At 42.4% G+C, this 23,919-nt stretch overlaps 1 protein-coding gene across 14 annotated transcripts in view; it reads right to left on the bottom strand.

The window, feature by feature from the left end:
* mapt (microtubule associated protein tau) overlaps window positions 1-23,919 on the bottom strand; it is a 46,690-nt gene that overhangs the window by 4,991 nt on the left and 17,780 nt on the right. For 3 of the 14 annotated variants that reach the window (XM_012952565.3, XM_012952560.3, XM_012952561.3), the window contains exons 2-12: window positions 19,651-19,818; window positions 16,570-16,653; window positions 14,654-14,704; window positions 13,246-13,923; window positions 7,966-8,015; window positions 6,034-6,219; window positions 4,834-4,945; window positions 3,413-3,466; window positions 2,622-2,884; window positions 2,379-2,471; window positions 1,638-1,719 (exon numbers count right to left, since the gene is read on the bottom strand). In XM_012952565.3, the coding sequence (XP_012808019.2) occupies window positions 1,638-1,719; window positions 2,379-2,471; window positions 2,622-2,884; window positions 3,413-3,466; window positions 4,834-4,945; window positions 6,034-6,219; window positions 7,966-8,015; window positions 13,246-13,923; window positions 14,654-14,704; window positions 16,570-16,653; window positions 19,651-19,801 (1,804 nt within the window). In that variant the 5' untranslated portion in view covers window positions 19,802-19,818. 14 annotated transcript variants of the gene reach the window in all.

Here is a 23,919-nt window from a genome sequence, read left to right as displayed (position 1 = left end):
ATGTAACATCGGTGATAGTGCTTTTCTGAACACTTTTGCAATTTATATTTACTTTTTTTTTTTTTTTTTTAAAAATCCAAGATATTAAGGGTTTAAAGTACTGTTAATATGAATGCATTTTGTTACAGCAGCACCACCTGCTGGTCAGTTTCCAAACACAAAGTAGTCACGGACGTTGTCAGGAGAAATTAAAAGGGCTGATTTGATGTTCCTCTCTTTATGAAAGATGTGGAAAAAGTTATCTGAAGTTTCTAATGTTTTTCCAAACCAAAAGAACATCAGAAAAGACCTTTTTCATTCTCCTGATAAGTTCCTCAACAACGTCCTCAACTACTGCATGTATGTATGTATGTATAACTTTATTTATAAAGTGCTACAAGGGTACGCAGCGCTGTACAATCTTACAATGTTATAATAAATACAATAAATATATATAAATAGACAGGAAATAAGTGCCATGTGGTATGAGACACAGTAGGAAGGAGGTCCCTGCCCCGTAGAGCTTACAATCTAAGTGGTTGGGTAACATACAGGCACAAATAGGAAGGTAAGAGTGCACCAGGTACAGGCATTTGCCCTTGAGCCCAGGACTGGGCAAAATAATGTTTTAGGGCTCCAGAAGGTAACAGCTGAGCTTTTTCTTAAAGAGAGTGGGTGAGTGTTCCCTACGGAGCGATTCAGGGATAGAGTTCCAGAGGTAAGGAGCAGCGAGATAGAAAGGTTTAAGACGAGAGAGCGCAGTGGGTGTGGATGGTGTAAAAAGACTGAGGCTCCGAGAGGAGCGGAGGAGATGACCAGGAACATGCAGGGAGACCAGTGAAGAAATGTAGTGAGGAGCAGAGGAGTGAAGGGCTTTGAATGTTAGCAGAAGGATTTTGTAAGCTATCCTTTGCTTAACAGGCAGCCATGCTAGAGAGATTGAGGTTGAGGCTAAACAGGTTTCCTCTTAGGAGAGAGCAGGAGGATCCTGGCAGCAGAGTTTAAGATGGATTGTATGGGAGAGAGGTGGGAGTCCGGGAGGCCGGTTAGTAGGAGATTGCAGTAATCTAAGCGGGAAAGGATAAGGCCATGGATTAGTGTTTTAGTAGTAACTTGTGAAAGAAAGGGGCGTATCTTGGCAATATTCCCCTCAGGTTTTGGCAGTGTTAATTAATAACACTGTCAATCCATATTAGAGAAGGAAAGTGACTGGTCAAAGATAACCCCAAGGCAGCGTGCTGATTTAACAGGGTTAATGGTCATGTCATCAATAGTAATGGTTAAAGGAGGAGAAGGGCTAGGTTTGGGCGGGAAGACCATGAGCTCTGTTTTAGCTAGGTTAAGTTTGAGGTGGCATTGGTTCATCCAGGAGGAGATAGCCAGGAGGCAGTTAGCAATCTGGGTTTGTACATCAGTGGTTAGTGAAGGTTAGTGTTCAGAAAGGAACCAGCAGGTGGTAATGTGTGCATTCATATTAACAGTTCTTTAACTCTTAATATCATGGAATTTAAAAATAATAATAGTAATGAATATCAATTGCAAATGTGCCTAGAATAACACTTTCATCAATTTCACATCATCTTGTTTTTTAAGGTTTACTTATCTTTAAAACTGGGCACAAGTTGGGCGAGGCTATGAATAAGTGTGGCCAGCGGTACCTGGTCTGTGGTGGATGTTGCCAAAAGATCCACACTTAGAAGTGATGTGTGTCAAGTCGATCGGCTTGTGAGTTATCTGTATCTGAAAGTGGACAGAAGAGAGAGAGAACAGAGTTAGAAACGAGCAAACGAGAGAGAGAGCAAAATCTAATAGGTCACCTGATTGCTAAAGTTTAGCAGCTCTCTAGGCCAGTGGCCCACTTCATACAAGAGCTCCCTCAATAAGAACCCTGCTGCCTCTGTACAATATGGCTACACAGCACATTAAACTCCCTGCGTTAGTCAGCAGTAAGGTTTATTGCCCTTAAATACAAGTACAGCTGTGTTTACTTGGAAGGGTTGAACTTGAGGCAGCAAATTTGGGCCATAGCAACCATATAGCTGCTAAATAAAAATCTAAATAATTAAAAAACCGCAAGTAATGAAAAATAAAGGCCAGTTGAAAATTTTCAGAGCACTCTCTACAACATATTTAATTTAAAAGTGAACAGCCCCTTTGAGCGAAGCCCCGTCTGCAACTGCAAGAGCACTAAAGCTTGCAAAATTGTAACCCTTAGTGCTTATTACAGAGCCTGTACTTAATGCCTGACATAGGAAAGGTGGTAAGTACAAGGCTTCTCTGCGTCTTGGGTGACCGGCAAGTTAGCGGGCAAGTAAGGATGTGTCGCTCCCTGCTCATCATGTGCCCTGTTGCTTTATCTTCATTGTCTGCATAGCTGTGTATAAAGAGGGGCCACTTACTGTGCCTCCCCCTGGCATATGTTTCAGATTGTCCTTTGACCCACACTTGGACTGCACACTACTCAAATCGATCTTCTTGTGAACTATCTGCACCTGTATAAAAAAGAACAGAGGTAAGTACATTATACAAGGAAAGGAATATGGGTGAGGGCAGTGAGCTCTATCGTGGTTTATGGAATTATATATCCTCTGATCTACTGCACCATAAATCTCTGGCCTTTGCCAAATCTGCTTCCCTGGTACCTTGCCGCCACCTGGCTGATGCCGAATGTTGTCTATTGAGCCGATCTTTGAGCGCACATTCTTCAGGTCAGGCATGGCTGCTGGGCTAGTGACTGGCTGCAGACGGCTCTTGGCAGATGCTGGGGATTTGGGAGGGGTGCGAATGACAGCAATCTTTTTGGGCTCCCGGGTTGGGGGTGTTTGTGAAGAAGAACGTCCAGTTGGTGTGCCAGGTGATCCAGGACTGCTGTACCCGCTCCTTTCACCAGATTTGGGCGATTCTGCTGCAACAAGGGTAAAACTGCATTAGAACTGAACGAGAGGAGAACTACATGACAATTTAGACAAATGGGGTCTGATCATGAAACTAGGAAACCTGAAACAAGCCTGGTACTGCAACACTTGTGGCTTCTCAGCCAGCTGTAATATTCAGCCCGTGGCAGCTGTGTGCATTTGGTTGTTCTAGACCAGTGATCCCCAACCAGTGGTTCGTGAGCAACATGTTGCTCCTCAACCCCTTGGATGTTGCTCCCAGTGGTCTCAAAGTAGGTGCTTATTTCTTAATTCCTGGCTTAGGGGCAAGTTTTGGAGGCATAAAACCTGAAGTACTGCCAAACAGAGCTTTCTGTAGGCTGCCAGTCCATATAGGGGCTACCAAGATCAGCTCAGAGCACCCACACATTGAATGTAATAATCATTATGCAATCGCACTATTGCCTATTAAACATAGCAACGGTATAGTCTGACAGTAGCAACTTAGTAATATTAATTACATGGGTTAATCTGCTCCCCACAGTATATGTGCCACTCACCTCTGTCTGGCTTGGCACCGCTGGGTGGCGGCTTTCTCTGATCCCTTCTGACAGCTGTTAGAAAAGAAGGTATTTATTACAGAAAGCCTTGCACTGTCCTACAGAACCAAGCCCACTCTCCTACAGAACCAAGCATGCTGTCCTATAGAACCAAGCCCACTCTCCTACAGAACCAAGCATGCTGTCCTACAGAACCAAGCCCACTCTCCTACAGAACCAAGCATGCTGTCCTACAGAACCAAGCCCACTCTCCTACAGAACCAAGCATGCTGTCCTACAGAACCAAGCCCACTCTCCTACAGAACCAAGCCCACTCTCCTACAGAACCAGCCCGCTGTCCTACAGAACCAGCCTGCTGTCCTACAGAACCAAGCCCACTCTCCTACAGAACCAAGCATGCTGTCCTACAGAACCAAGCCCACTCTCCTACAGAACCAAGCCCACTCTCCTACAGAACCAGCCCGCTGTCCTACAGAACCAGCCCGCTGTCCTACAGAACCAAGCCCACTCTCCTACAGAACCAAGCATGCTGTCCTACAGAACCAAGCCCACTCTCCTACAGAACCAAGCCCACTCTCCTACAGAACCAAGCATGCTGTCCTACAGAACCAAGCCCACTCTCCTACAGAACCAAGCATGCTGTCCTATAGAACCAAGCACGCTCTCCTACAGAACCAAGCACGCTCTCCTATAGAACCAAGCCCACTCTCCTACTGAACTAAGCCCGCTGTCCTACAGAACCAGCCCGCTGTCCTACAGAACCAAGCCCACTCTCTTACAGAACCAAGCCCACTGTCCTACAGAACCAAGCCCACTGTCCTACAGAACCAAGCCCACTGTCCTACAAAACCAAGCCCACTGTCCTACAGAACCAAGCCTCCTGCTGCACCATAGATCAGTCCCAGGTATCACTGTATCAGAAACCTTCCCATATCATATGTTACGCCCTTAGTAGCTTGGCTGCTTACACCTATCTCCTGTGCCACAAATCCTCACCCCCCTTCCTTTAAATGGCTTTCTACCTCAGTTTCCTATTTCCTCTCACATTACTTCTGTATCCCATTCCTTATGCCACTAAATACTTTACATTCCCCTGGATTCCCTTTCCTATATCACTTTCTCTTTTTCCACTATCTGCTCCATTTCCCTTTCTCTGTAGTTGCCTCTATCACATAATGCAAGCTTTTCTCTTCTTTGTATTCCCATCAGCTGTACTGGCATTTACCTGAATGTCAATACACTTGGAAAGCTGCTGGTTGGATCTAAGTGGTCTAAATTATTCTTCCACTGACTCATATCTTTTATATGCCAACCATATCACCCTAGCCCATGTGCCAATGAGGATTTTAGTAGTGAATTTATATTCTGCTCCCACTATGGTGACATCTTGCCCAAAGGCTTTTGCATCCCTACAAACTTACCACTAGGGGGGGTCTTGGGGATGGACGAAGTCTTTGCTGGGATTCTGGAGGCGCTGGTTGCATTTCTTGAAGCACTGAGCTGGCTTTTAGCACTTTCCGGACCTCCAGCCTCCTGGCAACCAAATATGTGTTATTTTGTGCATAAGTCCATTCAGTGGCAGCAGTGTTTGCTTGGGGTTTATCACAGGACTTGTGTCAGGTCCACTCACACACCCAAGCTCAAATATTCTCATAATACAAAATGGTTATCAGGGAATAGCTAGTAAGCAAATATAGCAATATTTTTTATCTTTGTCATCTTCTAATTCGCCTTTGTGAATAATGATAGGCACAGGGCACTCAGCTCCCACCCACACGCTCCACTAGGTATGACAGTCTCTTGCATCCATGTGACATATACGTATCTAGAAATCGCAATACTCTTCCGTCCTATATGAGCCTTATCTACCCTGCACTAGTCTTGTCTTTATAGTAAATCTATAGCATGCATTTACTGAATACCAAATTAACGTAAAAGTACCCACTTATGTTTCTCCACTGCAGTAACATGGGGGGGCAGGTGTCAAGAAAAGAATGGTACATGACAGGCACATAAATACACACTTTGAGACTGGGCACAATGAATAAAACCATAAAAGCAAACTAAAAGCAGCAGTGTGTTGGCTAGGGTGCTGCTAAGGAAGCCTTGGGCCAGGACAGATATAATACTATTGTGACAGGAGTGTTAAAAGAAAGACAAAATGCTGTGAATGATTATTTGGGGTTTTTCAGGCTACAGCCAGAGAACATTGAGGCCACAGGCAACATGGCCAGCATATAAAGCAGGGCACATATAATTCCTTTACAGCAGGCCAGGCCTGGACTGGAAGTCAAAATAGGCCCTGGCATTTCAAGTACACAGAGACCCAAACAGCCCCCCACAGGCCCAATAAATAGTGACTGTCTATGGCATCTTACAGCAGCCCCTCTGGTATTTCCCAGAATCCACAAATTGCCAGTCTGGGCCTGCAGCAGACCCAAAAGGCTTGGAGGCCATGGAGGTGAACTAAGGATCTTAAACATATGGGATATCACCAGTCTATCATTTCCTGTGTGAGACGGACGTATTGAACTGAGAGCAGTTGCAGAGAGAATAACACTGCAGATTTAGCATGGAGCCCACTCTGCATTAACCCTTGCATGTTGCTCTGCTTTCCTTACCTTGGCTCTGTGCAGCCTTGCAGTAACGCCTGGCTGGCCAACTGCACCAAGTGATGTTCTCTGAATGCTCCGTACTGATGAGGCAGCTGGACTGGAGGGGCTTTTTGAGGTAATAGAGGGTGACTTTTGGGGAACAGTGTAAAGCCTGCTCTTGGCATTTTTGGCAGGGGGGTGTTTGGTGGATATCTTCAGAATGCAAAACAAAAGATTAAAGAAGCATCCAAATAAAAAGGCAAACAAAATCAAACATAAATGAAGATGGTAAAGGTAAGATCAGAGCTTTGAGGTGCAATCCCATAATCAGGTGGCCATACACAGACCAACTCTATGGATATACTATCACCAGACGTATTCTTCATTTGCCCCCGAATGGTCTGCTAGTGCTAGGATTAGTAACCTGTTACCATCAAATCAAATTTACCATCAAATTGGTCCCAATTTAAGTGTGGGTGTCTAATCTCCACCAGTATTGTGAAATTTGAAGATTAAATACTGGTGGGGTGTAATCAATATTGGTGTTGACCCTTGCAGTCAGCCATAGTAAGAAATTTGCATTTAGCTCTGTTTTGTCCAGTTATGTCCATTTCTTTCAATGAAAGCAATCGTCTGACTGGCTGCTATGGGGCGCTGTAGTCCGATGACATAATTGACAAATGGATTTGTAAATAACCTGGAAAAACACATGGATGCCAGACAGATCTGGACTGGGATTCTGAATAGGCCCTGGCATTCCAAGTACACAGAAGCCCAAACAGCCCCCCACCAGCCCAATAAATAGTGACTGTCTATGGTGTCTTGCAGAGGTCCATCTGGCATTTTCCAGAATCCCCAGATTGCCAGTCCGGGCCTGGTGCCAGACTGCAGAAATCCAAAGGGCTACGTGGCACAGCTGACTACACTCACATGCTAAAGAAGCTTGTTGATCCAAAAATAAATTAGCCAGGGCCACTCCATCTGTTTTGGACCCAACCATGTTAGGAAATAGCAAATGTACTAAGCTAAGTGCCCAATCATTAAAATAAAAAACACCAGATAGTCTTGATTTCATCTCTTGTGTTTTTATCATCTGACAAATTTGATGCTCATGCACCTTGGATTTTGCACCCTAAAGCAAAGATCTTGGATAAATCAAAATTAAGAAGATAAGTGAATTGAACAAAAGTATAAAAAATAATGGTCTTAATTGGAGAGAGTCAGAAAGTGCCTGTTTGTACCCAGACAAGATAGGGGGTACGAGATCCAGTGTGGGGAGGATGAGAAGAATCTCAGATTGAGCAAGAACCTGTGTTTCCCTAAAGGTAGTATAAGCATGTTTGTCTCTTGAGTAGAATAATCAAGTGGCTGTATTATGTGCCCACCTACAAAGCAAACAGGATCCTGTGCCCCCCTACAGGCAGAATGAGCAGTATTATGTGCCCACCTACAGAACAAACAAGATCCTGTGCCCCCCTACAGGCAGAATGAGCAGTATCATGTGCCCACCTACAGAACTAACAGGATCCTGTGCCCCCTACAGGCAGAATGAGCAGTATCATGTGCCCACCTACAGAACAAACAGGATCCTGTGCCCCCTACAGGCAGAATGAGCAGTATTATGTGCCCACCTACAGAACAAACAAGATCCTGTGCCCCCCTACAGGCAGAATGAGCAGTATCATGTGCCCACCTACAGAACTAACAGGATCCTGTGCCCCCTACAGGCAGAATGAGCAGTATCATGTGCCCACCTACAGAACAAACAGGATCCTGTGCCCCCTACAGGCAGAATGAGCAGTATCATGTGCTCACCTACAGAAAAAACATGATCCTATCTATCTCTACAGGTTAAATAAAAGTTTCTAATCCCATGATGAAGATTGTAAAGGGTTGGGTATGTTTTTGTACCAGAAGGATCCAGTTTGTAGTATAACCAGGGGGGTTTCGCATACTCACCTGTGCTCCTTTTTCCTGCGAATCAGTCTCGTGTTTCTCCTGCTCATGAGCTGCAAAAACAGAGACACTCTGTCAACCCAGCAATAACAGGCCATTTAGGAGACAATGTGCGGGTTAGTTAGCAGGTTAGATACAACCAATCATGCAAGAAAATCTAGGGTCAGGCTGATCACTTCTGTTTCATAAACGTAGTCTGGTAACTTTATTCAATAATAACTGAAGCAACTATGAACTGGAATATCCAAAGCATTACTTGTTCAATTATAGCTACCAAACATAAAATCCCAGTACAGCAGGTACATGACTAAAGGCTAGTTAGGCACTGGGATTACCCTCAATTAAGCATGGATTACTGAGATATTGCCCTAACAAGATCAGTACAAAGTCTCATGTGTCTCTTGAAGCTTGACGGTGAGCACTGCTTCCAATTATGGATCATCCCTAACAAGACCTTGGTTTATCCACTATAGAAAGGATCATGCCCAAGTATACCCAACTATCACCCACTTTCCAGTAAGTATTAGTGTCATCTTTTTCACTCAAGAGAAGAAAATAACCAAAATCATTAAAACACAGTGTAAGATCTTTAGTAAGTACCCCCCCAAAGAGTCCCTGCCTCCCCGCAAAGAGTGCCCTTTAAATTAAATTCCACCACAGCAGTTAATTACAGTTAATTACTTTACGTTGGCTTGCATTTTTTGCTGCGTTTGTTTTGACCGTTTACCCCATAGTTCAATGACTTTAAAAAAACGTGGAAAATAACTTAAAAACAGGAAACATCTTTAAAATGCCATAGTTATTGCAGACATGTAATCTGTGCATTCCTACAGCACCATTTATTTATATATTGCTGCATCGCGATGCCAAAACAGCAGGAGGGACGCAGCGCAGCCCACTCAGTGCCAATGTTGGGTAAGAATAAATGAAAAAAAAGTCCTCCAAATTTCAGTATATAGAGCCCTAGCAACTTACCTTAAATTGGCTGACAAATGAGTTAATCAGCCAATCAGAACACCAGCCAAATGTAGGGATATTGCCCAATTAAAACAAGCATATCTGAACAGAAGCAGAGAAGAGACTCCCGTTTTGCAGATGCCACATTGATGTGGTGACAGATTTTTAGATTGTAAGCTCTTTTGGACAGGGACCTTTTTACCTCTTGTATCACCTGTTGGTTTTTGTATGCAATCTGTATGTTTGATGTGTACAACCATTTATTATACAGCTCTGCAAAATATGTTGGTGCTTTAGAAATACACTATTATTATAAACAGCACACCAATTAGATTGTAAGTGGCTCATACATTTACTAATTGAGGGGGCCAGCAATACTGCCTTGACTATATTGCCACTCCATAGCAGGCATGTCCAGTCTGTGTTCCTCTAGAACAGTTCTGTCCAACTTCTGTGCTGCCAAGGGCCGGAATTTCTCTAGCATACATAGTGGAGGGCTGCTAATGGAAGCCAGATTTGACCACTCCCCCTTTTTAAACTGCACCCACTTCAAACTACACCCATGTTATAACAAGACCATACCCACATTAATGGTGATAGCGCAGCAAAAACTCAAATGCTTGGTGCTCACTGCGGGGATATCAACCATCATTCATACGTGAAAGAATTATATTATGTCATATTTAAGATACCCTTAAATCCATGTGCCTCCTCCTGCCCTGTGGATAGTACAGCAACCCAGCACATAATTACACACCTTAAGGACCATTTAATGGCTATTTACAACTGCTAACTAACTCCCAGAGCAAACCCCTGCCAGGTTCACCTCCCACAGGCAGCATAGGGCAGGCAGAGTATGGCACACACAGGCGGTACTCTGCCTGCCCTATGTTGCCCATGTGTACCATACTCTGCCTGCCCTATGCTGCCTGTGTGTGCCATAATCTACCTGCCCTACTCTGCTGTGTATGTCATACTCTGCCTGCCCTATGCTGCCTATGTGTGCCATACTCAGCCTGCCCTATGCTGCCTGTGTGTGACATACTCTGCCTGCCCTATGCTGCCTATGTGTGCCATACTCTGCCTGCCCTATGCTGCCTATGTGTGCCATACTCTGCCTGCCCTATGCTGCCTGTGTGTGCCATACTCTGCCTGCCCTATGCTGCCTATGTGTGCCATACTCTTCCTACCCTATGCTGCCTGTGTGTGACATACTCTGCCTGCCCTACCCCACATGTGTATGCCATACTCTGCCTGCCCTACGCTGCCTGTATGTGCCATACTCTGCCTGCCCTACCCCACATGTGTATGCCATACTCTGCCTGCCCTATGCTGCCTGTGAGTGCCATACCCTGCCTGCCCTATACTGCCTGTGTGTGTCTAAAGTGTGAACAGGTGTAAACAATGCAGTGGGTGAACAATGCAGAGATTAAAAGGTATGAACAGTACAGGGGATAACATGTTTAAACAATACAGGGGAATTACAGCCTAAATCTCATGTGTAAACCATGATGGGGGCCAGTTAATCTCAATACTGATACAATTTAAAGCTTACACAGAGGTAAGCTATCAAAGCAGCCAGACAAGTGGGACCCACATGCGGTGCGCGGGCCGCCAGTTGGACAGCACTGCTCTAGACGCTGAACCCCATGAATCCCACTTACAGTGATGTTAAGAGATGTAAATCAATGGCAGCCTGAGCACCATAAGCTGCCCAGCCATGCCAAATATCACATGTTGGACCTAGATGCTTTGTTTTTGGATTGTTATCCTGAACTGGGCATTTATGAAAAGAAAAGATCCATTATTTTGGCCAAGGTGAAGGGCCAAACTGGGTTGATGCAATTGTTTGGCCCCTGGCCAAGAGCTGGATCTAGGGTTGCCACATGTTCGGTTTTGACTCAAATAGTTCAGTTTTTCTTAGGCCTGTTCCGGTCTAAACTGAACAGCCTTGTAAAACCCAAACACTAATCTGGCCAATGAATAAAAAAACTTTTAGATATTATGATACTCACCGTGATTTTTTTCTATCAACATGGTTTAATCAAGTACAGTTCATTTTTTATAATTACAAAAAGAAAAAGCAAATCAGTCAAAAATGAGGAATTGGCATTGCTGTATTTTAGAGCTTTTGGATAACTGGTTTCTGTATAACAGATCCAATACTTTTAATGAAAGCAATGGGCTTACTCATCAAGCAGAGTATAGACAGAGCTTGTCACCTGTCTGGTTCTGAACAGGACATCTTTGGTTTTCAAAGGGCTGTCCAGTTGGACAGAGATCCAGCCAATTGTCTGTAAGTGATGCAATAACCTTTCCCCGACGTCATAACACCACCAAACATCATCACGCCCACCCCTGATGTCGTCTTGCCCATCCCCAGCATCACAGCCCCACCCCCAATGCCATCAGTCCCATCCCCTGTCTTTGGGTTCAGCCTCCAGCAAATGTGGCAACAGGTCTGGACTAGGATTTAAAATAGGCCCTGGAATTTCAAGTACACAGAGGCCCAAACAGCCCCCAACAGCCCCATAAATAGTGACTTTGCCAGAAACCACAGATTTCCAGTCCAGGCCTGAGTGGCAACCCTAGTTAGATCATAACAGGGGCCTAAGCAAAAGAGCACCAATGGGGTCCTCACCAAGAAGGATTTTTAAAGCTACCCAAACAAGCTATCCCAACCAAGCCAAGCAGGCTTTCCATACATGGGCCCATAAGTTTATGGTTGGGTGGGGGGGGGCATGTTGGACGTTAATATCAAACCATTATGGCAAGCATAACTCATATTAAGCTAATGCTGTTTCTCAGCATAGGCCTGTGTGCAGGGCTGATTCTGCTGTGAAAACACATTTTGTAGAATCTCCTCACTGTTTCTGCCCAGAGGCCAATTCCGTGTCTGTAGATGTGGAGGTGATGCCTGCAGCTGAGGTAGGGGATCAACTGTTTATATAGAGGCCTAGCATTACTATTAGGTGGTGACTCTTTGTTGCAATGATTCGCATCAAAAACTCCTGAGCAAGTCTGACTTCTCTTTTCAAGCCCTTTCCCCCACAAGTAAGAATATGGCCCAAATTATTGTCCCAGTAGAGTTTCCCAACTGGAAGTGATCAAATCCCTCCCTAACAAAAACCAGTTATTCTGCAGCAACATGCGAATCGGGGCTATAATTCCTGTAATGAGACCCTTATTTATTTGTAGACTGTAGTGATGTAAGCTCTCCCGTACCCAGTCATCTGTTATTTACCCTCCTGACTCATACCCAAAGATATGTCTGGCTCTGGATTCCATGAATATTCACCAGGAGCCAAGTCTATTTAGCTTGTGGCATCACAGCTCCTTTATTTGCTGTCAGGGAAGAAACAGCTTAACTGTTTGCTTATTAAAAAACCCAGCACCCTTGTTATAACCCTAAGGGCTCTTGTGATGAAGTTCTCCTGTGTTCCACCACAGGAAAGCTAGGGTTGCCATCTGGCCAGTATTTCACTGGCCTTGCTGGTAAAATATAAGCCAGGGCCAGGGCTGTTATAACAAATTTACCTTGTCCTTTGCCCACAGCCCACCTCCAATCTGCCTATGGCGTGCCTTCGAACTCATTAACCTTCCTGCATATATTTGTCTTTAAGAGGAGTTGGATGCCAATGGGTACTACACAGAGACCTAGGAGACATATCTACCTGTCTATACAGATAGCAGCTTCAACCTGGAAATTAGTATTGTATTCTTGGCCTTATCCATCCCTGCTCTTTATGATTGCTCATTCATTTCTGCTTCTTAAATACAATGTAAAAGTTATATACATCCTAAACCATTTCACTACAATCCCCCCCCCCCACCCCCAAAGTGTTTCTGTAACAGAGAAAGGCCTGATAGGATATGGAACTTGCCTACTTGCTATATAAGTTAATGGTAAGTTCTTATTATGGGCTGAGTTAAAGGGCTTATTTACTAAAGCCTTGAGATCTCTTTGGATAATGTATTTTGCTGGTTATTTATCAATGGGCAGACAAATTCATGGAACTGTATGATGAATTCCACTGTTAAGATCATTAGTAAATATGCCCGTGATGAAGGAGGATGAAGCATGCAAACAGATCATGCAATGGAAGCAAAAATAAAAATGACGAAAAAAAACCACAAACCAAGTCATGAAGAAATCAAACGGAGAATGGGTGAGGAAAGAAGGAGCAGATTGACTAACTGCTCATGTGAAGAGAAGAAGTCTGATGGGATTCTTTCAAGCAGGTTTGGGAAAGCAAAAGGCAGCCCAGGGTGGCCAGAGGAGGCTGTGGTAGGCTGGGCATTACTAGAGGAGAACCGGCAACACACCTTTAGGAACTGGGACCCGACTGACTGGTATTCCTGATCCATGCGCTGGCATTCGCTTCCGAGGGGACTTCAGAGTTTCCTCAGTAGCACGCTCTGTATCGACTTTAGTACCACCTGGAATGCCTACATCTTCACATGGTGCCTCTTTGCTATCTATAGGTATGTTGGCATCTATCTCCACTTGGTAGACTGACACTGAAGCTCGTGGGCGTATCTGTCCCACAGGGAAAGAATTTGCCGGTATGGCCATAAAGGGCTCCTCTGTATCCTTCTTGTGTTGATTATCTTCCAGAAAAATATGTTCAGCCCCCGTACCGTTAGTCTGAGGTTGTTCTACTGAAGACAACTCCTGTTCACCCCCCTTTGGGGGTGCAACACTGTCCTGCATGATGATGCCTTCATCGATTTGCTCTTCCCACCCTTCTGTGTCATCTTCACAGATTTCTAGGTTAACCTCTTTGCCGTTTGTTTCTTTATAATAATCTTCCTCTACAGCAGATTCAACCATACCACTGCTTAGAGCTGTCTCGTCATTTTGAGATTCCCCATCGACGTCTCCTGTAATCCCATAATTCTCAGCATGTGTCTGATCTTTTGCTGTTATTTTCAAAGTTTCCTCCATTGTGTCCATCTCATACTCCTCTTCCTGTCCTGCGGCTGCTAGAAGTGCAATCTCCTCTGGGGTTGGAGGTAAGAATGGCAAGTTTGATGTAGAACATACATATGATGTCATGAATATGGGTTATTTCAATGCTATGCAGGAGGCCTGCACAATATTACTCATTCATACAGTTATATAACACTATAGCAGAGAGGAGGGCCCCAAAGGATTTACTATAAACTCATTAATAACCTGCTCTAAGTGCAGTTGACAACATGAAAAAAATCCACAGCTGAAAACAGGGATGGCAGAATAGATGTAGAAAATAATATCATAATACAAGATCTTAACATGATCTATGTCCCTGTCCTATTTAGCAGGAACCATTACTATGTTTGCCTTTCCTGGATTGTTTGCTACTCCAGCAGAACTGGAAAGACAGGGCAATAAACTCTGGCAGTTTACCTGAGGGTATTTAGAACTCTGTCTATAGTTCTGTCTATTAACAAAGGGTGCAGTAATGGGTAATAAGGTAAGGATAATTGCACACCTCAGACATCTGGATCTGTACTAACAGGTGTATCCTCCAGACCTACTATAAGAAGACACCTTCTGGGAAACCTGCATTGTTGTGTCATATCAATTATAGTGTATTTGTGTCTCTGAGTGTCTGTACTTGTACAAAGACTAAGCCTAATGAACCTGCTTTTTGCCATATTATCACCTTGCAACATCACGAGGATTGGAGAAGATATAGTAGGAAAGAGTTTTCATGGCTTACATAGTTCTAACTAGCACCTGCATTACCTGCGGCACGGTCCTGTTGACTGGGGGTATGCCCAACGCCAGCTTCCTCTGCTGTAGGACAGACATATAAAGGGACATTTATATGTGCGCATTATGTTTTCATCTGTGCTGTAAATACAATGGCAACTAACGGTTGCCATGTTTATTGTGCACCACAGGGATCACCTGACAGAAGTTGGGAATGATGGGTGTTACAACAACAGCTACAACTTCTGTAAAGTGATTCCTTTGGCATGCAATAAGGGCAACAGGTGGCGGTTTTTAGACTTGGTTGTACAATAAACAGTAAAAGTGGGTGTAGAACAGGCATCTCACCTATTTCCATATGCCCATAGTCCCCAGTGACATACTTCAGTCTCCATCCAGAAACTTAAAGCATGACAGTTATCCAGACTGTTTCTCAAGGAACCTACAATCCATTTGGGATCTGAAATACGTGGGAATCTATTCTGCACTTTTCTGCCAAAAATTTACTTTTTAAAAACAATTGCTGTTTGATAAACTGGGAGCACTTCTACTAATTGCAGAGTATCCACCCACTATTAAATCCAGACTCTGTGAGCTCTATCAATGGCTGACATTGAAACACTTGCTGTGCCAAAATGAATGCCAATTTCTATTGCCACCTGGTGAGTGGTGTTATGTGCAATGACCCAACAAAGTTGTCTAGTGGGTGAGTTTTATCATGAATAGTGACCATTAGAGACTGTAATTGGGGAAGAATGATACATATGCTTTTATTAGTATCAAATCAATCCATTTGTTGATAATAATATAGAATAAAAAGTATTGGTAACTTATTAATTGTTCATAATAATTCTTATAATACATTGATTATCACTGGTTGATTACTATTCTATATTAATAAGAATGCACATCATTTTTGGATCGCCTGTATACTGCTCAAGCCATGATTTGCATTTTCAAATTTGAGAAAAAAAAATTAGAAAAATAAGTTGTTCAGAGCTTTAAAGTAAAATTACTTTAAGGGTTCAGGTTCAGTTCGGCTGAACATTTAGACTGTTATAAGATAGCTGACCGACATGTTTAAAAACCTGACAAAGAAGTATGGACAGTAAGGAAAAAGCGTATACTATACATACTATAGCGCTCATCACTAACTGGCCTTTCCCACAAGCAGTATCCCATTGGCAGCCTAGCTTTATACTTTAGCTTAGAAAAGCCCAGATAATACAGATACTGGTTGTTTGAGGCTGTTGCTTTCTATCTTTAATGCAAGTACTATATTAAGTCCCCTTATTAAATGCACAAGTTGCTATGATCTTTAACACTGTCCAACCTGACTCTGTAACGTTGCAGCTTGTACTCTTGTAGTTCTGCTGCGTACAATCAAATCTCCTTAAGAACCTCTATGTTCATGTTGCTTTAGAAACCCTTATATCTACATATCTACTCCCATAGCAATATACATTCATAATTCGAAACACATATGTTGATCTGATCATGTTTTACAGAGGCTCAAAGAAGAAAGAAACATTGGGGCCAAAATGTGAGGCAGCTCAGTGACTCTAACTGCTAACCTCCTTAATTTCTTGCAATTTCTTGCCCTAGGCTCCCAGGTACGCTCTGCATGAGTTCAGGTTTGGCACATCTTTGAAATCTTTAAAAAAGTTAGAATCACTGGGGGATGCCTTAAAAAGTGTAGGTTTCTTCAGGAAATGTATCACTTTTTGCAGGATTCAGATGAAGTTCAGCCCAGCCCAAATCCAAATTCATGTGACTTTAAAGCTCTGGACAGCTGAAAGAGAAGTTTCTTCTCCCATGATGCATTTTTATGGGATTTTTCTCAAATCTGAATATATATATATTTGATTCAGTCAAAGCTTTTGTAGTGTATTTGATATTCAGCCAATTTTAAAATTTAAAAATATGAAAGTCCAGCTTTGTTGCCTTACCAGTTGTTCCCTCAGGGATCCCTGCATGGCCCTGGCTTCTCACTGCTTCCCCATTCGCTAGATCCTCTTGCACCGAGGCCGCATCTAAGAGAGGGTAATAAAGGAGACCACTTATAAATGATTTGTGCTAAAACAGACTCTCTTGTTCTCTCTCTCTCTCAACACAGAAACATGGGGTTCTAGAACAATATCACACATACAAGGTGACTTGCCATGGACTTGGTATGTGCAACTACTCACTAACAATATTTATCCATTTGCTGAATTTTAGCCATTTAGTGAAGTGTTATACCCACATTTCTTGTTATTTGCTGTAAGTCTTACCTTATATACCTTACCATATCTAAAAACCAATATAACCACAATTTCATTTTACAGAAGTTGTTGCCAGAGCCTTTCTTTACCTTATGGAGCAGAAGCTTGAGGGCTATAATAGGGGAGAGGTTTCTGCTTATACTTACCAACACACAATTTATTAAAACATTAATATAAAGCTTTTCCCAACATTCTGGGTTTAAGCTCCCCTTTGTAGGCACCCCTCAGCTTATATGAAGGTTAGAGACACACACTATATTGAAACCACATAGTAGACATATCATATAAAAATTAAGAAAATACCAGTGAATTATACTCCTCTAAGTATAGAAGGATTGTGCTTAAAAAGTTGTGTTTATGACTGAGAAATTCCACCAAAACCCCACTAGTCCCACCCATCTGTTCCACTTCCTGCTGGCTGAATTGTCTAGATGTGTAGGGGAGCCGGCGTCCCTCAGTACCCTGCACTGTAGCATAGGAACCAATCAGTAGCTAGGCTGACCTGATAGGGAAATGAAGCCTGTCTTTGCTTGTGTGACTGCAGGGCTGTGATTGGCTATCCCCCTCCCGCTGTGCTTTTGGCAGGGACTGTTAGGACACGCCCACTCTACATTTGAAACAGGGACAGACAGGATAGGATCTATAGGGAGCTCCAATAAAGGGGCCATTATTACAGATCGGATTCATTTTTAGCCCAAAGTGAAACCAGCACCATATATTATTCATAATTACCTGCAAATTAATGTTGTTAATCTCTGCACCCTATACTAGTACATTATGGGCAAAAAAACATTGGTTTTTGTGCCTGGTTGTTGCACTTTGCCCCCCTAATCATAAATGGCATCCATTATGTAATAGCTCTGTCTTACTGGTTAAAAAACACCTTGCCCCAATATGTAATAAAAGGCACTAAGTTTGCCCAGTTGCAGTAACCCATAGCAACCAATAAGATACGTGATTTTAAACAGGTGACCAGTTAATTCTACCTGCTGATTGGTTGCTATGGGTTACTGCTCCTGGGCAAAGTTAGTGTCTTTTATTATATAACCCCCTTAATCTTTAAATATTTGCAAGTGAGTATTGTCTGGGCAGTTCCATTCTGATACTGCCCACGCTGTTGAATAATTGAGTTAAAGAGTTCAATTTGGAAATGTCATTAAAAAAAAACAGAGGAAGCTCAGTTGATTTATAGGGTAAAACAGCAGTAGCTCATTCCAAACTTTCCATTCTGTGGAGCAGCAGCCCAGGTATTTATGCTTACACCAAAGTTTGTGTATCTGCAGCCAGGAACTGCGCATTTAATCCATTCCTGTCATATTATCGTAGAGGAGTCGTCTCCGGAAATGTTAGCTCACAAGAATATACAAAATACCAAGGTGGATAAATAGGAGCAGCTCACATGATTCTGGCATTCCAACCTTCTTCTATCTGATCACTCCTTTTTTGCAAAATACGTTGCTTTTAATCCTGTGTGTATTTCCAAAAATGAACAAAAGTACAAGCAGAAACTAATGAACATGTTCTAGACGAAAACTACTCAACATTCTAGCACACACTAGGGCTCATTTACTAACCCTATGTGCCAGAACAGACCCAGCCTGTTTTCTACCCACAGGCCAGGACTATTTCCGACTGCTCCAGGGCTACTTCATGTCTGTGTGCCCCATGTTGCATCTTATACAGCAACCAGTGTTTTCATTTAAAGCCCAAAGGATTGGGTATAAATAAATATAAGCACCTTTGCAAATAGTGCCTTAATGAACAAAGTTGCACATTTAATTTTCATTAGCAAATGAGCCCCACTGGGTTTTCTTCTAGCACAACTATAACTAGTGTGTGCACTTTACCTGCACGCTGCGTTACTCTACAGAAAAATGGCTCTACCTCTGCTATCACAAGAGGCTCATACAGTTCTTCAATACCTGCGAGAGGAGCCATTTGAATGTGGGTACATGACAACACCTTTGAGAAGGGAATCTGTGGGCCATAGGGCAGCCATGCTAGGACAACAAAAGGTTTAACCAGCAAAAAATTAACACGGTGTTCTTGAGACTTTTGGCTGAAAATGGAAGAAAAGCCAAATATAAAAAAAAAAAAACAATCATTGTGTGGAGTCAACAGAACTAGCCTGCTGGAAACAATGCCAGTCTAGGCTATACAATTTAACCTACAGAAGCAACTGCCGTCATCTACGCTCAATAAGCTTCTGTCAAACCTATGTTTAATAGACTCTATTACAGCTATAAATAGCTATTACTGCTTTTACCCCCACATACAGGTATAATATCCCTTATCCGGAAACCTGTTATCCAGAAAGCTCCAAATTACGGAAAACCTGTCTCCCATAGACTCCACTTTAATCAAATAATTCAGAATTTTAAAACTGATTTCCTTTTTCTCTGTAGAAATAAAACAGTACCTTGTAATTGATTCAAACTAAGATATAAATAATCCTTATTGGATATAAAACAATCCCATTGGGTTTAATTAATGTTTTATTGATTTTTTAGTAGACTTAAGGTATGGAGATCCAAATTACAGAAAGACCCCTCATCCGGAATACCCTTGGTCCCGAGCATTCTGGATAATGGGTCCTATACCTGTATAGGCTTACAACAAAAGCCTAGACATCTATTAAGTATTTACATTAAGGTTCACTGCAGTTTAGGTTAGTTTTGGGCTATTGCCTCAGAATAACAGAAACTATGTTACAATAGTACAGGCAGCTTTCACCCAAAAAAAGCTGGTAAAAAAAATTGACCTTACCATCTCCATGTGCCGCAGTAGGAAGTCGTATAACGCTCTCTTGACTGCTCTCCAGGATGTGATCACCAGAGCCTCCCGTGTAGATCTGCTGAGCTGACCCGTCTCTGGTGTGGTCTCCCACCGAATCATAGTCCTGGTAATGATCAGCCATCCTGCCACGAGATGAACCTAGGGAAAAGCAGGCAGGAGAAAGGTTCAGAGCAAATACTGCTTGCCTCATACACACCAAGCTCTCTGTAAAGGAACCATACAATCCTCTGTTTGTTCTTGTACCGTTAGTCTAAAAAGCCATTACAGCTTTAATTTTCCCTTTGTAGTTATTTAATTGACATATTAAGATCTTATGAAAGTTGGATGCACCTATGTCAAATGTAATAACTACATGTGCCATTCCTCCCCCATACCGTCATAATAGCAGTGATAAATTGTGCATTGATAAAAGTGCATGGCAATTAACATGTATATATAAATGACCCCCAGGGTGCCTTCAGAACTGTTCTTTTTATTAAGGAGAGTCCCACGCTGTTGTTTTTCTTTTTAGGAGTTATCATCTGACTGCAGAATGGGAGCCTGCTTTATCTCACTGATGTCTTACACTGTCCAGCAGGATATGCTACAAAGCTAGAGCTGACATTTAGTATGCTTTTACTATAATTATCTTAAGATATATTTGAGTTTCCTGTATAAAAATTGGTTTAAGGAGAGTTTATTCATTCTAAATATACTAAATCTCCTAATCATTACAACATTTATTATTAAAAGCCACATAAAGAATATAATTCTGTTGTGAACATGTGAGATACCGCAGTCGGATAATAGCCTCTAGGAAGGGACTGGGGCTGTGGGATAGCAGGTATAGTAGGGAGAGATGGTGCCTATAGTAGCAGTGGGGGGATAATAGCCTCTGGGAAGGGACTGGGGCTGTGGGATAGCAGGTATAGTAGGGAGAGATGGTGCCTATAGTAGCAGTGGGGGATAATAGCCTCTGGGAAGGGACTGTGGCTGTGGGATAGCAGGTATAGTAGGGAGAGATGGTGCCTATAGTAGCTGTGGGATAATAGCCTCTGGGAAGGGACTGTGGCTGTGGGATAGCAGGTATAGTAGGGAGAGATGGTGCCTATAGTAGCAGTGGGGGGATAATAGCCTCTGGGAAGGGACTGTGGCTGTGGGATACCATAATCACCTTTCAACTAAAATTCCCTGCCATCAGGGCTGTCTGTGGATGTGGTTTAAGAATAATTACAGGGCTGCTTATTAAATTCCAGCTGAACTCTATAATGATCTGTATTCTACACAGTACAGAATTTTATTTGTAAATATTATTAAACAATGGTGCAAGCAAAGTGCAAGCTCTTTTAGCCTGTGTGGTTGGGTTTAAACACTATTCCCATGCTATATTAAAGCCAAAAGTAAATGAATAATAACACAGTAATTAACTGTAATGAAGAAATGAAGAAAATAGCCAAATTTGGCAGAAGAATTAGATAGAAGTAGATGATTATTTGGGCCCGGTTAGCATTCCTACACACACAGACAAGTCGGAAGCATGGGCATGTCTCTTGGTGAGACTCCCAAGTGCTATATGTGAGCGCAGAGGCTCCGGCTGATCTCCCAGCAGTATTTATAGATCCCAGAGGAAGAAATCCATGAGTCATGCCCTTCCTGTATTTACTGCTTCTATTTACTGGCCAGTAAGTCATAGGGCCGATCCACTTCTGGCTCTTTGTGCTACTCTGCATAACCCGGACTGGGGATATATTTCCAATTATACTTATAACCCTACTCAAACAGTGCCACATACATTAAACACTTATATAAGAAGATATGGACACAGGATCTCCATTGGCTCCCAAGGAGCAGATAAATCCAACAGCGAAAGAGAAAGTGCCATCAATCACAGGGACACAACAAGAAGCGCAGGCAGTCCTTGTGTATTTATGAGGGTTCCAGCCGGGATTATATTCCCATTGTACTCCATAAAATCATCAGAATGGCAAAGTGGGTTGTTACGGCTGAATTTCAGTGTAAATTCCTCCCCCCCGGCAGAGCTACAGACACAGGTTATGTAACTGCACAGCTGTTAGACTGATTATTTTTTAGCGAGAGACCAAGGACAGAAAGCACAGGGCACAGTTGCCTTTAGTTCTTGTTCCACTAACAACTACAGTGTAAGGAGAGGTGGGCCCCTCGGTAACATTTGTATAGCCCCCCCACCAAACCAATGGTAAGATGATTTCTTTCCCATACATATGTTGAAACTGCCATTTGACCCCACTCCCAATGGGCTCTACATACTTATGGGCTAATGAATGTCGGCTCTGATGTTACACACCTGAATGCAGACAAGGAATTCAGCAGGAAACTGCTTCCACGGGCAGAAGAAAAAAACATATCATGTAAACAGAAGGGAACTAGTTTAGCCATTCGCTCTGTGCAGAGGTTCGATCAAATCAGACTGACCTATCAAATCAATAGGCCAATTTTTTCAACTGGGTTAAAATCATTATTTTTTTTATTGCCCATAGCTGTCAGACCCCCAAAAAAGAATGACTGGTCTAAGTTACTGAATACCATAGTAGACCATGGACAATAGTTACATTTTAAAAATGTTTCTTATTACTATGCACAAATTATAACTGATGATCTCACTAAGCACTGATTATAAGTATTATAAGTATAAAAAGCTATAGAATAGTATAAATATAAGGAGACCAACAGATACAACCAACAAGGTGCAGATAAAATAGTTTAAGTTTGGATGATAAAGACTGTGGGGACAGTTTAATAATAAAGTGGGGAGCATTGCCGGGCCAAGGCCCTGGCAACCCAGCTGGCCAACTCCTCCCATGCGCACACTGGTAATGAATTTACTGTCACAGCCCAATTAAATTCGATGTTGTGCTTACTTCTAAGCCAAAGCAAGACTGACACCCCTTATTGACATGCCCTGGGCCTATTATATTATAGGGCACTTTCTGGGCCCCTCTCCAAGGTCCTGTAATGGATACAGAGAAGCTTCCAGCTCTCACATTTAGTGTAACCCAAGAGCAAAGCTTAGTGAGTGTAAAGCTAAAACAGGGCTTCCGCTTCTTACATTTTCCCCTATCAGCATAACCCCCAAACCAACATTTACGGATAAACCATTCAAACTAGTATTTGTTACTTTGTCTGCATTTTTCTCCTGGGGCCGCCTGCTTAGTTTTGCATTAAACTCCAATATATTATAAATCAACATAAATCACACATTCATGCACCAACCCAAAACCTCTTTTATTACCTTTCATTATCTTTCTATAAACAGTTTATAGATGTAATACTTCTCTGCCTCGACTATCCACACAATGCCGTCCACTGAATTTCACTAGATTCTTTTCATTTGTAGGCAGTCATCAGGCCCAGACTGGGATTTAAATTAGGTTTAAATTAGATTTTGAAATAGGCCCTGGCATTTCAAGTACACAGAGGCCCAAACAGCCCCCCACAGGCCCAATTAATAGTGACTGTCTATGGCATCTTGCAGCACAGATTGCCAGTCCAGCCAGGCACTCATTCCAAACTGTTTATCTTACAAATAATACAAAATGTATGTGAAATTTCCATGACCTGTATAAAAGCACACTGCCATACAATCCTTGGTGACTTATAGACTTTCCTATTTATTATTCCTTAAATGTGTAATTTATAAGGGTAAGCTGTGAGCCTATCCACTTCCACACGTTATTTCAATTGCTGTTGCCGTACGTCTCTCCTCCTGAGATGCATTACTCATCAGCTGCAATGAAGTCTATATACCACTACTATAAGAGTAATGCGGCAGCAATTTGGCAGCCCCCCACCTACATTTATAAATACATTTATACGCAGAAGGAATATTCCTGCACACAAGTTATACCCTAAAGCAAACAACACAAGTGCTTCTATATATATATATATATATATATATATATATATATATATATATAATGTTATGTAGATACAGTTAGCGATATCCCTATTTTAGAGGGGTGGTTCACCCTTAAGTAAACTTTTAGTACTATATAAAATGGTCTATTGTAAGCAACTTTTCAACTGGTCTTCATTATTTATTTTTTATAGGTTTTAAACTATTTGCTTTCTTCTTTTGCCTTTTTCCAGTTTTCGTATGGGGTCTGTGAAGATACAGCTTTATTATTATTGTTACTTTTTAGTATTTCTTTTTCTATTCAGGCCCTCTCCTATTCATATACCAGCCTCTCATTTAAAAAGGAATCCCTGGTTGCTAAGGTAATT

The sequence above is a fragment of the Xenopus tropicalis genome, chromosome 10, assembly GCF_000004195.4.
Source record: "Xenopus tropicalis strain Nigerian chromosome 10, UCB_Xtro_10.0, whole genome shotgun sequence".
In the NCBI taxonomy this organism is placed as follows: Eukaryota; Metazoa; Chordata; class Amphibia; order Anura; family Pipidae; genus Xenopus; species Xenopus tropicalis.
The sequence above is the reverse complement of the archived record's forward strand: the minus strand, read 5'-3'. Positions and strand labels throughout refer to the sequence as shown.